Source organism: Varanus komodoensis, unplaced genomic scaffold (assembly GCF_004798865.1).
Source record: "Varanus komodoensis strain SLA01 unplaced genomic scaffold, ASM479886v1 scaffold30, whole genome shotgun sequence".
Taxonomy (NCBI): domain Eukaryota; kingdom Metazoa; phylum Chordata; class Lepidosauria; order Squamata; family Varanidae; genus Varanus; species Varanus komodoensis.
This window is the reverse complement of record NW_025335762.1, coordinates 9,764,527-9,783,168: the sequence shown is the minus strand read 5'-3', so window position 1 is coordinate 9,783,168 and position 18,642 is coordinate 9,764,527. Positions and strand designations below refer to the sequence as shown.

Below are 18,642 nucleotides of genomic sequence, written 5' to 3'. Positions count from 1 at the left end.
CTTGCGAAGAACTTACATAATTCCATTTTATCCTTGCAACAAAAACCCAGGGAAGTAGTTTAGCCTGAGAGTGAGTGAATGGCTCAAAGTCACCCAGTGAACTTCATGGCCAACTGGCAACCAGAACCCAGACCTCACAGGCCCCCAGGCCAACATTCTAACCACCATAGCACATTGGCCCTCAATTGCGAGAGGGAAGACTATGAAGCATCTGGAGAGACACTAAGTGAAGCAGGATGTGGGGACTAGATTGGCGTGTTAAGCTTCAGAGTCATGGGCAAAATCAGGTGTCCTCAACTGGCTGTCCAGGTTCTGTAAATGGTCTCCCTACCACCCCCTGGTTATATTGCCTTTCTTGTGATCACCAAAGGTTTGGTGGTTCTATGGCTTTTCTATGGCTTTCTAAAAGAATGAAATGCACCAGCAATAAGAGCATAAGCAAAAATATTCTGCTGTCAGTGTAATGTGGCCCCTAGAAGCTTCTCTGAGCTGGAATCTGGCCATGGACTGAAAGAAGCTGGGCATTCCTGATCCAGGTGGGCCTTTGGTTTAAACCAGCAGAGTTCTAGTTTACTCAGGTGATGCTTGTTATGCGTGACATGTGTGTCACAGAACAGCAATCACAGGTAGGACAGCTGTAACATCTCAGAACAACATGTTTCCATGGCGGCTTCCCTCAGACAAAGGCTCTGGTGCTTTGCTGAATACAGGGCAGTACAACAGGTCAGACAATATAAACATCCAGTTCAGTACTGCCTGCTATGACTGGGAACAGACATCCAAGGTCCTTGGGCAGAGGTGGCTTTGACCTGCTCCGTTTAAATGAAGGCACTAAGCCTTGGAATTAAGGCTTTCTCTGCACTGAGCTGTGAAGGATACCCATTGTCTACCTATCATTTGTAATCGTCAGGGCTGGAAAACTTTTCAACGAAACCTGGGATAGCAGGATGCTGAATTGTGCGCTGGTAACTAGAGAATTCTTGTGTGGAATTGCAGCATGCATCCAGCCCACTGTATTCCCAAGGGTAAGACAGAAAGAGATGTGCACAAGGTGTGTGCGAGAGGAGGAAGGCTCAGCCGTACTCACCCATGCGGGGTGGGTGGGAGCGATGGTTTCATTGGGTTCATTGAGTTCATTGGCTACAGGAAGGTGAAGGGATTGGGAGCAGGATCTTCCGAGGCAATACAAGGAGAGCAGTGGTAGCCTCTTGTGTGTCACAGCTCCAGTTGGGCTAGGGAGAAGCAGGGAGAAAGCAAGATATTAAAAACCATATGATGGAACAGTGGCCACGTTGTGCATAGAGGAGAGTCAAAGCTTGCCAGAAGCAGATCCTTCCAGGAAGCATGCAATGGAGAAATTAAACCAGGCTTGGCTGCTGAAGTGCTCTCCGTCCAGGGGTGGCTGTAGGATTTGCTGGACACGCAGGAACAGAGAGTTCATCGGTGGCACCCTCCCCCATTATGACACCCCTCTTTTTTCAGAGGGAAAGGAACTCCAATGCCACTAGGTAATTCTTCTACCACCGGAAAACTGTAGGAACCTAGGAAGCTGTCTCACACCAGGGCAGGCTTTTTAACATATGATTAAGCCCAGTGTTATTATCTATACTAACTGGCAGTGGCTGTCTAACATCTCAGGCAGAGGTTTTTCTGTTCCAGCCAGGTTCTTTTAATGCAAGGATGGGAATTCCTTTCTACCCAAGGACAAAATTTAGTTTTAGAGAAGCAGGGGGCATGTTTCAGTGATGGATGGGTCCAAAGGTGATGGGATGGGACAAAAATGCCAGCATTTTTAGTGAGAAGCTCTTACAGCCAGTAACTAAGTCTTAGGAAAGACATTCCAAACTTTGAGAATGGGGGGACAATTGCAAAAGTTGGAAAGAAATTGGCAGTCAGTGGAAGGTTCAGAAATTCCAGCACAGGAGACTGCAAATGGCTGGTATGCCTGCCAGGGTATGTTTAACACCCCCTTCCCCATGTTTAACACCGCCTTCTTCCAGGGTATGTTTAACACCCCCTTCCCATGATTGCTATGCCTCTAATTACAAGCCAGTTCCCATGAACAGGAGCCCAAGATCCACATGCCACGAATCAAGATTCTCAGAAATTCTCATACTTGCTGCAGGCACAAACATAATCAAAAGGCTGCTGCCATAAACAATAAAGAACAGCTTTCCTGACCTTGATTCCTTCGTGTGGTATGGACATCAACTCCTATCAGCTTCAGCTAGTGTAGGCAATGAAAATGGATTCTGGAAATGGTAGCTGAAAACCTCCAGAGGGCACCAGGTTGGGGAAGGTTGACAGGGATTCTCCCCCCGCCCCCACTCCCCCGGCCTTGACAATATGGCTCAAACCTCCCCTCCTATTGCTCCTTATGTACTCTCTTCTCCACCAACAACGTCAAGGCCACAAGTGGGTGCAAGGCTGGTACCCGCACCGCACGCGGTCTCTTTTGTTCTGGGCCAAGCAAAATCATCCACCCCTCTCTGCTATCACAATTCTTGGTTTCAAGGCCACACTAGCAACTTCCAGCCAGTGGAGCCCTCTGCCCCTCCTCAATATGCCCCCCCATATGCCCCAGTTTTCCTGGGGGGAAGTGGTCACATGTGTTCAGCAGAGGCTTTTTGCTCTGACTACGTCAACTTTATACAGCAGCCAGAAGGAACTTGGCGTACTGCCCAGCTCTGGCAAAACAAGGTCCTGGCAGTACAGGCCCGAGGGCTGGCCTAGTTACACCAAATTAACTCTCTGTAGCCCAGTTTCCAGACAAATGCAACGCAAAAGCTGGCTAAACACCTGCAGCCCCGGGGCCTGCGTGGTCTTTGGCCCCCAAGTGTAGCCCATCACACCCCTTGTAACTCAGGAAGTGGGTCCCGGGTTCCTTTTTACTGGTTCATCGGCTTGTCTCGCTACAGGATGTGGGACAGAGGGTACAGTGTAGACGGAGGGGTGCTCAAGGGCTCCTTGGGCCCATCACTCAGTGCCAGGAACGCACACTCACCATGCCTCGTCCTCCACCTCAGTTTCGGCTAGCTCAGCCTGATGATGCCAGGCACTGATGCAGGACTTGTGAGTCACACAGTTTTGCTCCCATCCCTGAGCGCTAAATGCTAATACCTTCACTTTCCAAATGGAAAAGGAGACACCCCAGTAACTAGCTGGCTTGCTGAAAGTCAGCTGTGCAGGAAACCGTAGCAGAACTGTGCACTCGCTCTGCTGTGCACTCCAGTGTATCCTGGATTTTTTTCTTTCTTTGCCTGTGGATTACAGCATGGGAAATGTGCTGTTTTACTTCTGAATGTGCTAGGGAAGTGCCTCTCCTAAAACTGCTCCAACATGGTTTCTGGCTTCTGATTTGAAAGAAAGATGGGGAACAGGGAAAGAGAAAAAAGCCCGACTTGGCAAGGAGCTAGAAAGCAGGGATCTCCTTTGGTTATTGTTCTGTCTATTGTCTATTCTGTCTATTCTTTCTATTGGTTATTGAACCCCAGATCACCTAGACCAGTGGTTTTCAACCACCGGTCCACGGACTGGCGCCCAGTCAATTTTCTGTTGGTCCATGGGGGGGCATCTCACTCGCCATGACTAGCACAGGGGCTGGCGGTGCTCCACCACCTCCTCGGTGGGCATCACATTTGTGGGGCGGGGGGTGCTGGTGCCGCTGGGGTGGGTAGTGATGGGAGAGACGGCTCGGCGGGAGACAGCTGGACCATGCTGCACCCATTTTGGTATATGGTTCTTTTGTTGGCATTTTTAGTAGCTCAGTTTCTGGTTGTTTTGGAGCATTTTCTTTTCTTTTTTTAATTGTGTTTGGAAGCTAATACACAGAATATTATGTGTATGGTGCTTTTTGTTTCTGCCTCAGCAGTTCCCGAGGTGGTTTTCCTGTTTTTGCCAGTCCCCAGCTGCAGAAAGGTTGCAAACCACTGATCTAGACCATGGAGGAACTGAGGAGAGACGCAACAATGAAAGATATACCTGCCCGGCCACACTAGGCTGGACCAACTGGAGCATTCATGTCCTTCTGCCTTTTCCTTTTTGGCTCAAAGGGTAAATGGAGAGAAAGGGGGCTGACTGACTGCCCACACTGCTAAATGGTGTAGCTACAAGCTCTCTCCCGCATGTCTTTTTGGGCTGTTTGGTAATGTTTAAAGTGATGCATGAATTGGATGTTTTTAAATGGTTTTATGTGGATTTGGCTGTTATTCTATGTCATCTGCCTTGATTAAAATGTCAGGGTAGGATTTGCTTTGCATTTTTAAAAGAATGGAAGAGTTCCAGAGATATGCTGCAGTGGTAGGACAGGAGCTGGGAAGACGGGGAGTATATAATGTTCTGGGGTGTACTCCCGTCTGCATTTGTCCCTGGGATGGGGACAGGGTGTGAAGTACTCCTTTTGAGGGAGACGAGGGTAGCCCATCATTTGTATAGCAAGGTTCAATAGCAGTTGGTAAACAGTGGAAAAACGACATAGAATTTTTAGGTCCTTAAAGCTCCTCATAAATGGTAAAAGCAATACCAGTTTGTGGCTCAAACCCTGTTCTGTTCAGGAATGGCCTCTCCCTCCAGAAGGGTGGTGATGCTGAAATATGAGTTCACACATGAGTTCACACGTTTAAGTATCTGTCATATCTATCATTTTCATGTCATTAGTGTGTTTGGTGTAAAACCAGGAAGGTGGTGACCCTCTCATACAACAATTTTTCATCAGAAAAGGCACTCCCATTCACAGATGCAACCAACCCACAGAACTGCAACTGGGTGCTACCTGTCATATTGAGAGCACATTTCTTCCTAAAAGGAAATGCAGCCAGCTGCCTGTTCCCCACCCTCCTGCTTCTTTGCCATCCCATGGATGTGCTCCCCCAATTATACATATATATACCACACTCAAAAATGAACCATGAAAGTTATCAGCCTGCATAGGATTTCACCAGATGTTTTTGACTACAAATCCCATCAGTCATAGCCAGCATAACCAGTGGTGAAGGATGCAACCCACAAGATGTTTAGGTATCTCCTAGCAAGTTGTACATCCCTTCTCCAGATGAACAAAATTATTATTGAAGCAGATTCAATGTGTTTTTGCAATGTGTCAACATTTGGCATCACTTAACAATGGCATCACTAACTTACACCTCGAGGCCCCATTGAACTTTTTCTTGTGCTCTGATTAGCACCGGGCAGCTACCCACTATTTCAATTTCCCACAGTGATCCAAAATGACGCCACAGGAGGGGTGTTTGGGGAATGTCAAATGGCCGCTAGGTGCAGAACTTCAGTGGTGCTTGGAGACCGAGGCTGCTGTCAATCAGCAATGGAGAAGGGGACAGACACCAAAGAATGCACTATTGTCATGATCCCCTCAGAGCTCGGAGCTGGCTCTGTCATTTGGATTAAAGAATACACCTGGGGAACTGTAAAATAGTTACTTAATAACCCCTTTTAAACCCCTCAAAGAGACAAACAGCTATGGAAAGGAACAGCAAAAATATAGTTTAAAAGTAAAGAAATTAAATCCAGAGGAGGCTTTTAATATCTTTGGTAAGAGATTCTGGATATTCCCAAAACAGATTGGGAAACACAGGTATTGTTCAAATAGTGGAGCTGTGAACCTCAGACAGACAGCTAGGAACCAGGGAGAAGACAAAATTGAAGTAAAAAAATTAAAATCCTCCTGTGAGTGTTTAACACCAAATGTACTAGCAAATGGGCTACAGTTACAGGGAAAAGATTCCCTATGGATACCATGCACTTACAATACACATAGGTCTGCAATATCAAGATGACCTGAAAGAGATCCCTTGAGAAGGAAAATTCTGGGGGGAGGGGGGGAAGGTTGTGAAGAACAAAACCTAAGATGGCCTAGCCGAGACATGTGCCTAAATGATGACCACAATCCCTAGGGAGGAATCCAGACATATAAAAAGGCTACACTGGGTTTAGTTACCTGGTTACCTGAAGGAGCGCTTACATCCTTATATGCCCAGCCGCCCCCTGAGATCGGCGGGAGAGGCCCTTCTCCGGGAGCCCTCCATGGAAGAAGTTAGGAGGGTGGTTACTCGGAGGAGGGCTTTCTCAGCGGTGGCGCCTAAGTTATGGAATGCGCTCCCCAGAGAGGTCCGCCTGGCGCCGTCGTTATTTGTTTTTTGGCGCCAGGCGAAGACCTTTTTATTTAAGCAGTATTTTAAATGTTAATATTATTGAATTTTATTTGGCCAGGGTGGCTTGTTTTATAGTGTATGTTTTATATTATATATTTGTATTTTATTGTATATATTTTAAAATGTTATTTTAATTTTTTGTTGTAAGCCGCCCCGAGGCTTCGGCGAATGGGGCGGCATAAAAATGTTTTAATAAATAAATAAAATAATAAATAAATAAATAAATAAATAGTTGCAGGAATAATCTCCAACAAAAGATTTGGAGAACACCGAAACCCTACTCAGGTGTATCCCCCTGTACTCCAAACATGCAAGGGAATGAACTGGGTTTGCTCTTTGGCCCTTCATCCTCTGTCATGTCATACTCCACGTATCAGAACTTCTGAAGAAGAAAGCATCTCATCTACACAATTTTTAAAAAAGAAATCCTGACTTTTCAAGCATTCTGAATCATATGGGGTAGCCTATACAAGAAGAACCTGCCCCCAAGAAAGGCAGGTTTCCTTACCTTAACTGTCATTCCTTGAGTGGTCACCTGAGCATTCACACATGTGGGCTCTTCACACATGTGTGGATCGGTTTTCACGAAAATTCCAAAGCTGACTAATTAGTATTTGGTGGGAGCCCGACCCCAACGCAAATAGTGTGAGGGCGAGGCTCCCACTGAGGCCTCAGTTTGAGGCTAAGACCACCATCATAATCAAGTTAAGGGACGTGGAACCCCTGTGTCGAATGAGACGCTCCAGAGGGAACGGGGGCTGGGTATGTGTGAATGCACAATGACCACTTGAAGAGTGACAGTTATAGGGAAGGGAACCTGCCGTTATTCTTCGTGGTCTCTGTGCATCACACACATGTGGACGACCGGCAAGCTTACCTCGAGGAGGGTGGTGGTGTTCATCAAAGTAACGAGGAAAGGTCCACTCTGCTCTTCTTCGCTTTAACATCAAGACTGTAATGGCGAATAAAGGGCAAAGGGTTTGACCACGTTGCCACAGTGCACAGGACTGTGAGTGACATGCCAGCACAGAGAGTGGTGGGGGCAGACGTCACGCTGGTCAAGTGTGCTTTGACAGCTGCAGAGAGTTAAAGCCCAGAGAGGAATACACCAGGAATATGGTGTGAGCAACCCACCTGGAAAATCTTTCTGAGGAAACGGGTGGTCCCCGACGTGATTCACCATAAAGGACAAAGGAAGTGGAAGCGGGCCAGGCCACAAAGGAAGAATATAGACAAATAGCAAGGAACTGCAGGGACATCATCAGGAAGGCTAAAGCAGGAAATGAACTGAGAATAGCAAGGGCTGCTAAGAACAACAAGAAAGCCTTCTTCAGATACATCCAGAACAAAAGATATGAGGAAGCGTAGGGTGTCCGGCTACTTAAAGTGGATGGCGGAGTGATAACAGATGACAAGGAAAAGGCAGAGTAGGCTCAATTCCTACTTCACCTCAGTCTTCTCCCACAGGAAAATCTGCAATCAAGAGAAAGTACAAGCTGGAAGTGAGAGATGGCAGCCCAAGATTGACAGACAAATGGTCAAGGAATACCTTGATGGAATAAACACTTTCAAATCTCCAGGGCCCAATGAACTCCATCCCAGAGTCATAAAAGAGCTAGCAGAACCACTATCAGAACCACTGGCTATTATCTTTGATAAATGTTGGAAAATAGGAGAAGGGCCAGAAGACTGGAAAAGGACTAATGTTGTCCCTATCTTCAAAAAGGGGGGGGGGGGGAAGAAGAATCTGGGAACTATAGACAAGTTAGTCTGACATCAATCCCTGGAAAAATTCTGGAGCAAATTATTAAAAAATCCATCTGCAAGCATCTTGAAGAAAATGCAGTGATTGACAGAAGCCAGCATGGATTTATCAAAAATAAATCCTGTCAGACTAATTTAATTTCATTTTTTGACTGGGTAACTTCTCAAGTGGAGAGAGGGAACACTGTGGACATAATCTAGCTAGACTTTAGCAAAGCTTTTGACATAGTGCCACACGACATTCTGATAAACAAATTATCAAAAACTGGACTAGATGGAAAAACTATTAGGTGGATCCAAAATTGGCTGCTAAATGGGACACAAAGAGTGCTCCTCAATGGCACCTTCTCAGATTGAATGGAGTGGGGACATGATATTCCTCTATAAGTTCCTCAAAGGCTGTCACAAAGAGGAAGGTCAAGATTTCTTCTTGCTGATGCCAAAGTGCAGGGCATGGCCCAAAGTTGAGCTTTTAGCTGGTCAGTTCAGTGCTTTCTTGCCTGCTTGGTAAAGGCTTAGCAGTGATAGTAGGCTTCTGCAACATGAGATTCTCCAAGGCAGAAAAGGCAGTGGCCATCTGTAGGAGGGAGTTTACTACCGCACGTGTGCAATTAAAGAAAGGAGCCTTCAATACCATTGTGTTGGTTGAATAAGGTGCAAGTTAGTGGGGGTTTGCCCGGTGAGAACTCCCACGTCCGAGGTCTGGTTCTAGAATTATTTTCTCTTCCTCCTCCTCCTTGCTTTTAGCAAGAAGAAATCAGAAAAAGTCATCGAAGAAAAACAATTTCACGAAATAAGTAAAATCAGGAACTTCCCAATGTGTTCACGAGGGCGGTCAAGGAAGGACTGGGGTCTCAGTGGGAACCCCACCCACACGCTAGTCACGTTGGGGGCCGGGCTCCCGCCAAATACTAACTAGTCATCTTTGGAATCTACCCAAAAACCTCTCCATGCATGTGTGAAGAGCCCACATGTGTGATGCCCAGAGACCACGAACAATAATTTTAGATCCCAAAACAGGCAGGTTAGCAAAGTTGATGCAAGTGAAGGTGTCCAGGTTTTTCCTGCTCATAGTGGGAAGCTTAAAATGCCTGAAGAGGGCTGCAATTATTGTTTTATAGGTCGCCTCAGTTATGCGTTGCCACCATGGTTATTTTAGGGAAATGGGATCCCACCATATTACCAAGTGAGGATAATGAATTTGCAGTGCTCTTTCTATATTTCATCACTTAATTGTTTCATCTTTTCTAATGTATAAATACATACACACACACATAGTACCCCATTGCAAATTTTGTCATGCCTCAATCTTTACCTAAAAGATGCTTTTAGTCCCAGGAACAACTTGAAGGCCATTTTGCTTGGGAGCAGAGCAAAGCAAAGCAAAGCAAAGCAAAGCAAAGCAAAGCAAAGCAAAGCAAGCAGAATGTGGTAAGAAGCCCTCAGTTCTGAGCTAACCAATGCATATAATCTGACACAACTTCCAACTGTCAGTTTGAAACCCCATTTCCCCCAAAGAAAGCCACTGCCTCATCTGGGAGTGACCACAAGCCCTCTAATGGCTTTTCTAAAAATTAAGAGAAGGATGCTCAAACAGGTCTTTCTGCAAAGCAGTACAGACCTTCTTGCCAAGAAGCAGGTGGGGGAACCCTAATTTGCCTTGGTTTCTGAGTGTATGTGAGTATGGTGGAAAGGAGGTGCGGTGAAGGCTGGCAATACAACTGTATCATGGAAGGTTGAATTGGTAACACTGGAGAACCACAGGGGCAGGGCTGGGAATTCCTCTTGGCCAGAGGACCAGAGTGTCACATGGGAAAACTTTCAGGGATCAGCTTAAGGATGCACATATATTTATTTCACGACACACTGGGCAGGAAGGCTTAAAACTCGCAGTCCAGCATGCTGTGGTGAGAATAAAGATCATGCAGGAAGAGTTGAGCACTGTCTAGAACACAGTGCTGAGCTGGACAGGGATGCCTCATCAGCTGCAGATTAAAAAGGAAGCATTTTCTCTGGACCCAGTGGCATGCATGGGTGCTGTTCCACATCCTGACACCTTCACCACCGCAAAAATAAAAGCAAAAAAGATGGAACTGAAAGCATAAGAAGAATTTATGCCTGGGACGAGGGTGAGGTAGGGACAAAGAAAGAGGGAATTCATACAGAAATGTTTCCCAGCGGTTGCACCTGAAAGTTTTTCCAGGTACATAGTGCAGAGCTTCTGCTATTAAGACATGCGAAAGTGACATGCCTACCTTATAACTAATAATTTACTTGCTGGCCTTGGGTACGCTTTCCAATTCTGGTTCTTAAATAGGTTCTGTTATTTAATCTGCAGATATTACCATATGATAATATTTATGCTGCACTGAGAAAAACCTCTGTATGCTGACTGCTGCAGAAGAAGCTGATTTTTTAAAGAGCACAAAAGCAGGCCAGATCCGTTTTTATTATGGTCACTTGGCAGCCTCACCACTCTTGCCTTTCTACTCAATAAACTGCATGCTGAATTGGTGTCAGCAGCGATGGTGGGGTGGGACCACCTGCATCAGCTTCTTCAAAGAAGAATTGGGTAAAATGCAGTAAATTAATGGTTAATATCCATTTTAAATAGGTGAAAGAAACTAAAAAGATGCCCTAGCTTTAAAACTAAAATGATGGAAAACATACATCCTATAGGTCAGTAAGTATCATGTGTGGCATTTACATTTATCAATTAATAGTGGGAGATGTCCTTGTGCCATCTAAGGGAGCCATAGGTAATTAGTCAGGAATGGAGTGGGAGTTGTTGCCCAACACATCTGAAGAATACTAGCCTTGATTTATTGTTAAAATTCTTGCCAGTTGTATTGTTCTGCCTGTGCCTGTTCATAACGAGGTAGTGCAGCTCATGTGGAACTTGCTTGAGGGAGGAAGCGATTGCCTTCCTCTTCTGCAAGTTTCTCAGCAGTTGTGACAATTGAAACCCTGGTTGAGTCCAAATCAAGGACTGAACCAGCACCATGAGTTTGACTCTGAATGTACCCTGCCATGGAGCTAGCCAGTCTTCAGTGCATGCCTTCTAAGGCAAGAGTAGGGGATGATCGTCCATATGTTGTTGAACTGCAACACCCATAATTCTAGACTGTTCTGGTTGGAGCTTATGGGAGCTGGACTTGAAAACATCTGGAGGACATCCTGTTGCTCATTCCTGCTCCTCAGGTCTGGAATATGAGCCATGGTGGAAACAATCCAAGAGCAAAGATCTAAAATGACCCTGATGTATGATTTTTAAAATATATACTGCCTTCTCTCTTTGGAAAGCCACTTGGTCAGGAGAAAAGCAGTACAGCTGCATGGCTACAATATAAGTAGTGAGGGAAGGTGTGCTTTACTAGGCTTCACTCTCTAAACTAAGGCTGCGTTAACCCACGTTTTTGTGTGTTTTGATGGTGCTGCCAAGGCTTTTTCATCATGATAAAAACCATTGCTTCTGCAAATTCTTTTACAAGCCAATCAAGTGTACAGAGGCTACAGCCCACAAGCAGTTTCAAGATGAATTGGCATTCTTAACTAAGCTATGCAAAGTTGCAGAGAAAAGGAGAGAGAAGTATCCAGGTTTTTTCCCGTTTGTTCCCCAAAGTAACAGCAGCTAAAAAGAACTAATTACCTCCATCCCCTCCCCAAATATACTTTCTGCATTAAAGGTCATAATTCTAAATCATAACAGCAGCACAAAAATCATACAATTTTAAGAACTGAGTTTGTCTGAAAAGGAAATGATAAGGGAAAAAGTTTTGCTATCTGCATCTTACTGAAATCAGAAAACAGAAACCGAGAGCCGAAGTAGCTGTGGTAGAGACTTCCTCAAGCCCATCCCACTTTTGCTTTATGTTCTAGTGAATTTGAAGCCACACCAACAATTTTGTGCGACATTTTAGAGCATCCTAATAATGGCATTAAGAAACTGTGTCTTACGGTGGATGCAGGATAATTTCTTTGTGCCCACTCAATTCACATACAAACTGGGGTCTGGCTGATCTACTCAGCCAGAAGCAACATGGCAAAGTACATGCTTTCCGTGCAGGACTAAGTGCAGTCCTTGGCATCTTCAGTGAAACGAAAGAGCCAGGCATCGGATCACGGCAGAACAACAGTACGGTGAATCCCATCTGGCACAGCAATGGGGTACCAGAGCAGAACCCCTCTTCCTGATGTCACAGCGTTGATTTGACAGGAAAGAGTTTTGATACCTATTTCATGTATTTATTGCCCCCTAGCCAGAAATGCTCTCTGGGCAGTTTACACAAGTTAAAAATAACAATACCACAATGAAACACTAACAACAACCCATAAACAACAATAATGAAAACATCCGCAAGATAGTTAGTCAAACTGGTACACAAGTACAATGGCAGCATCTAATAAAACCCTATTAAAATGACAACTTTTAACTATTAAAATGCCTGGGAGGGGGGGAACTTTTTTAACCTGGTACTGAAAAGGAGAAAGAGTAGGCACCAGGCAAACCTCTCTGGGGGAGCTTATTCCAAAGATGGGGTGTCACAAGCTAGAAGGCCCTTCTAGTCACCCCCTTCTTACTTCCCTAGGGGATATTCCTTGAGAAGCCCCCACAGAATGATCTTAAAGTCCAGGTAGGTAAATATGGGAAAAGGAGTTCCCTCAGATAACCTGATATCCTCAGATATGGGGAAAGTATTTAAAGACTGTGAAATACGCCCTAGTAGTTTACTTTAGGATACTTCTACTGCAGTCATCTTCAATCTGGTGCGTTCTAAGTGTTCCAGACAGCCTGGCCAACAGTTGAGAATTCTGGGAATTGTCATCCAATGCATCTGGAGGGTTCACAGTTGGAGAAGGCTGTTCTGGCTTATTCCGATCAATGTTTAGACTAGGCCACACACTTTATATAGAAATCTGGTGAATGCATCAGTGATGCATGTTTACACATTTATGCTAGATTTGGCATCTGAATTCAGTGTTGGAGCTCAGCCTGGGGGCGGGTAACATTTAGTTGACCCTAAGAACATAATCTTCCACTGATCAACTCCATGGAATGTTTGCTAGAAATAAGAACCCTGGATGTCAATGGGCAGGGTGTTTCCTTGAGCATTTTGAAGAATAACATATAAATTAACTCCTAGTTAATCCACAGAAACCATTTTGGAGTGTTTACACAATGGCTTGGGGGGCATCAGCTCTATGTTGCTGATTGCTGAATGATGAGAGCCCTCATGGTTTATTGTCCAGCACAAGCCAGCCAGGTATTACTGCAGAAGCCAAGCAGGAGGTCTCCCCCAGCATTAATTTTTTAATTATTATTTGGAATTTGCACTGTTACTAGCTCTAGCAGCCATAATCTCCCTTTCATCATCTCCTTTTATTAAAGTACATATAAAGCAAGTCCAATCTGAGCCATAGCTTTCTACGGAATCCTGACTTAGAAGCTTCATGCTTAGCTCCTACCCCTTATGACTAAACAAACTAGAATGTTTGTATTACGTATGTGGTTCAAATTGGGGATCCTGGTTTGTTATATTCTTTACAAACCAGGGTTACAAGCTAAGGCTTGTTCTTGGAATACAAATACTGGTTTATAAAGGCACAATTCAGGATCTAACATTCAGACAATGTGCTAAAACCAGGAATTGTTCATGTAACCATTTGTATTAGCAGAATGACTCATGTAGGAGTGTGCAAAATCCTGGTTTGCCATTCTGGGTGAACATGAACTACAGGCCCTATAGTTGCAAACTCTGGAAGGTCTAGGGACTACTTCCCCCTTATGGTCCACAATTTTTGCTCCCTGCCCCCCACCCCCACGTAGGAACTACACAGCACTAAAAGGGTCAACATTAGCCTTAAAAGGGTCAATTCATTTTGCCCCTTTTGGAGCTCTGTAGCCACAACAGATGCCAAGAGTCCATACCATTTCTAAACATTAATTTTGGAGGCCAGTGGGGTGTGTTGTGACAAGGGTCACAGTGGGCCATACGTGTTGCTCACTCCTGTCTCGTACAATACATACAAGCGCCACTGAAGGCACTTATGTGACAGAAAAGAGGGATGCATGCTTCTTCCAGGATGGCTCCTACACCTGCAGTTTTTGTGATTACTTGTATTAAATATATCAACTCCTTTTAAATCCATTAGCAGGGATGACTGACAAAATGCTGCTGTGTGGCATCCCATCTCTCCTGATTCACTTGTTTAAATAGTAAGTCACAATGGCTGCTACTTTACACCACGGTGCCCTACAGACACTCGAGTGTTTATTGCAGCCACCCTAAGCCAGGTGTCCTCCAGATCTGTTCGACAACAACTCACATCATCCCCAGGCAAGAGAGCCATTATCCCTATCTGAAGGTAAGCAATGGAGATGAGGCTGTCTATTATGACCAAATCCAACCTTTCAATAAGTATCAGGCCGTACACAGTGTCAGCAAAGACAGGAAACAGTGCTCTGGGCAAGCTAGAGGTACTCTTTCTGGAGAGATCTCAGAGACAGACTTTGCACCACCCCAGGCTGAGCTCCAATAGTGAATACAGAGGCCAAAATCTAGCTCAAGATGAACCCAGTTTAAAAAAAATGCATCCAACATTTGTCCCTTTCTCCTTGGGTAACAATGTGCAGGCCTTCCAAATCTTAGTGCAAGATAGTCGAAGCAATAGGCCCCTGTTAACCAGGATAATGCAGTTCTTTTCCTGATAGGGACTGAGCTAGTCCTGGGCGTGGGGCGAGGGGCAGAGCTAATACAGAGTTAGTCAGGGACAAATGCATCTGAAGTCCAAAGTATAACACAGCTGTTTACAAACTGCCCCAGCAAGTCAGCATTGGAAGTCTGGCACCCTTTCCACTTGATTTAAGCGGAGCTTTGTATTTGTTTTTCACTGCTCGGGTGGGGCTGGTGTTCCTCTGGAGGGAAGATAGTTTTGGGTTTTACCAAACTAAACAGCCGATACTAAGGATCCATGCGCTCTTGTAGAGATTGTGCATAAGCAAAAAGTGCATGAGTCCGCATGCGTGCATGAGCATGAGGGTCAGTGACAGCACAAGCCCGCTCTTTTCTTCCCCATCTGCAACCACTGGGGAAGAAGGAACAGAATTTCTCCTTTCTTTGACTAAAGCTGTAGGTAGGGGGAATCGGTCGCAAGGCAGAAGGGCCATTTCTATCATTAACAACAAGAAAATAAACACCCATCTTGTGAGACCTTAAAGACTAATGGATTTCTTGTTGCATCAGCTTTCCTGGACTAGATCAAGCGTGGGCAGGATGGGCGAGGGATTCTGACTTCCAATTAACAACAACAAAGGGCTTCCCTGTGTTAAAATCAGACTGTTAGAAGTAGCAACCCAGAGACAGATTTGAATATCTACATTCCAGTGGATGATTCATGCAATGTAACCCTGAACCAGAGCTGGCGTCAAGGGCAGGCACAGGGAGGCACTGGTCAAGAGCCCACACCCAAACAGGGGTCTACCAGCAAGACTCTCCTCATTGCTCTTCCGTTTTGCTACTGCAGCCTGCTTCTTCACCTGCCTCTCATTTTGGCCCAGCTAATGGTGCTGGTGAGGAAGAGCCGGAGACGCCACCGTCAGACTGGAAAGTGCTAGCAATCGAAAGAAAGAGGATGAGGGGAGCAAGAGTCGCTGGCGACCACAGCGACGAGAAAGGAGACTGCTAGAAGGAGGTGCCCCACTGACTGGCCTTCTGCAAGGGCCCTCAAAGGGACCCAGAGCTGTCCCTGCCACGAGCCACCACTCTGTGGTCAGCGTTGCCTCCTCTCTCTGCGGCCTACTGTTTTCCTCCAGCCGCTGAATGGTTCTGGCAAGCCAGTGAACAAAAACGACTTCGTAAGAGGGAATCTGCCCAGGCCCAGACAAAACACCACTTCAACAGATGCAAATGTAGGTAAGAAGGGGGAGCTCTCGTGGTGAAAATGAAGTGAAGAGGGTTCTAATCCTCACAAAAGCTGATTCTCTCAACTGTCCGTCACAGAAAGATGCCATGGCACTCTGGGTACAGCTACCACCAAAACGAACTTGCAGGGCGTACAACTTTTCTTATCCCCTGCAAAGCAAGCAAGACGTACACAGCATAAAGCTTAGGGCTATTTCGTGGCAGTCGCTGGCAAAGAGTGCAGGGCAGGCAAAGATCCCCTGCTCCTCTCGTGCAATCTGGCCACCCTGTGGAGAAGGTGGAACGGCTCTCCGCAGCAACAGTGACAGTGTCATCGTGCTCCCGCCCCTCCCAGGCCCCGACGTCAGGCGGACTCTGGAACAGCACGTCCTGCTCGCTCCACTCAGCCTCTTCCAGCTGCAGGGAGCCAGCCAGCAGCAGCAGCACCCAAGAGCAGGCTGTTTGCCTTGTGTGCCCCCCGCCCGTTCCCTCCCTCCATGCCCAATGCAGGAGGAGGCAGCCGAGGTTAGAGCGGGCAGGGCAGGGCAGGGCACTATCCCTGTAGGAAAACACAGCTTGCCTCTTCCTGACCCTGACATTCCAGGGAAAAAATCAGAGAGAGAAAAAACAGGGGTTTCCCAAATCCCTTTCCTGGTTAATCCTGGGCATGGGTTTCCCAAACCCCAGGGCTGAAATCTAATCCCAAATTTATTATTGTGCTGGTGGTGCTTTTGGATGCATTTTTTAAATCCTAAAATAGAAGAAAAGGCAATTCTGCTCATCAGCACTGCCCTTTTAAAAATTCATTTCCAGCTCTTTTAATTTGCTTGCTTACAAGGATCCTGTGAATATTAAGTACTGCTGGAGATGGATTTGAATACTAGCTGGTTTTTGGGTTTCACATGGGGAGCATGGCCACTGCATGCCTTGTTGAAACCCGAGATATCTCTCTCTCTCTCTCTCTCTCTCTCTCTCTCTCTCTCTCTCTCTCTCTCTCTCTCTCTCCCCCCCCCCCCCCCCTCCTCTCCTGTGTAATTTAACATAATTAAAAAGCACAGCTTTCTGTGTATTTATTTCAAAGTGAACCCTACTAAATTTAGTAGAGGTTACTCTCAAATGAGGGTATAATACCTTAAATACCAATACCTGAGTTTCACTAAACTCAGTAGAGGTTGTTTCCAAGTAAACATGTAATAAGATTCCATCTATCTACTTGCAAAATACATCTTTTATTTAGACACACAGAAACAGAGCGAGTCAGAAGGGGTCTCCCGGGACATCTAGTCTGACCCCCAGCTCTAGGCGGCTCCGCACCCAACATGCCCACCATGTGGACGTCCAGCCTATCCTTGAACACCTGCACCGATGGGGCCTCAACCACCTCCTGTGGAAACCCATTCCATACCCTCAGGGTCCTAACTGCCAGGAAGTACTTCCTGGCATCCAAATTTCATTTTAATAGGTTAAAAATTTCAAGCTGGGACCAATAAACCCTGCTCTAACAACATATTTTTCTGTTCCCCTCTTCCTCCCACCCTTTGTGGGGGTACCATCAATTCTGCTGAATTCAGAAATCTAGATACCTTCCTTGGTGCCTATGAAGACACCCGACTTCTCCTGTTTGTTTTTTAACAATTTGTGTATTCTCTTACTGAAAACGGGGATTGCTTCAAAATGAAGTGAGAATTCCGAGCTGCTGCCTGCATCCCATGAGCGCCTCTGGGCAAGTGGCTTGTCCTTTGTGACTAGTTATGCCCACTCATGGCAGCCATTTCAGAATTGTGCTCAGGGCAGTTCCTCTGATTTCCAACTGGGCCCCCATTCTGGCCCAAAAGGTTGCCTAAACTTGTTCTAGCAGCTGCATTAAAGAGGGGACTTTTTGCTGGGAGGCGCAAGACAAATCTGCATTTGTTGAAATTCCCCATGTGGGGGAATTCTCCTTCTCATGTGCGAGCACTACCCCAATGTGTGCTTGTTTATCTGCAAGGCTTCTGCAATCCGAAACAAGCCAGCAGCTGCCTGTATAGGTGACAAATCTGTGTTTTGGCCCTACGGTCATTTTCTTACTGAGGATGTGAAATTTCCACCCAGTGCTTTTTATGTCTCCCTGCTTTTAGTCATGATAATTAATCCTAATGGTGTGCAGAATTTCAAAGAAAGGTTATTTCTTCCATCTAAGAAACCCTAAAACATTAGCCTAAAAATAAATCTTTCAATAAATGTGCACCATGGAAAAAGAAAATTGATCTAGCAACATTTAACCTGAATGTCCCTGATGAACCACACAGTCTTGGCAAAAAATAAATTGCAGAAAAGCAGAACACAGGCAAAATACTGTTCTTTCCTGGAGGACTTCTTCAGATTTAAACCTGATCTCTTTGCGATATTTAAAGCAGAGGTTTGGCAGTTTGTTTTAATAATTAATTAATTAGGGGATAGTACAATAAATACGAATAGTTTGCATCAACTGAAGGGCTAAGTATTGTTTGTGATCATTAATTCCAGTTAGCAAATAATATAAAGGGGAAGATGCGTATGGCAGGAGGTTCTTGAGGGGTTTTACCCATTCAAACTGTAAAGGGCTACAGATTATAAGAAGGGGGGGGGGGGTCTTTTGAAAACTGTGCACTTGAAGAACTGAGAGACAAGCATCCTTCCTCTTTCCAGGCACTTTTAACACCAATATCTAGTTTTAACACTGATAGGGAAGGAGAAGTAGCTATTTAAACGCCCGTACAAATCCAGTAACCAGTGTTCAAAAGCACATGTGAATGGATGCACGCCTACTTTTGGACACCACCCACTTAAGC

At 45.5% G+C, this 18,642-nt stretch overlaps 1 protein-coding gene across 5 annotated transcripts in view; it reads right to left on the bottom strand.

The window, feature by feature from the left end:
• Positions 1 to 18,642, bottom strand: part of ZMIZ2 (zinc finger MIZ-type containing 2) — a 113,979-nt gene that overhangs the window by 33,212 nt on the left and 62,125 nt on the right. For 4 of the 5 annotated variants that reach the window (XM_044437656.1, XM_044437658.1, XM_044437660.1 and 1 more), the window contains one exon: positions 1,088 to 1,232. In XM_044437656.1, coding sequence (XP_044293591.1) covers positions 1,088 to 1,137 — 50 coding nt within the window. In that variant the 5' untranslated portion in view covers positions 1,138 to 1,232. Of the gene's footprint in view, positions 1 to 1,087; positions 1,233 to 7,044; positions 7,586 to 18,642 lie in introns of those variants that run through there. The other variant, XM_044437661.1, reaches the window with a different exon arrangement.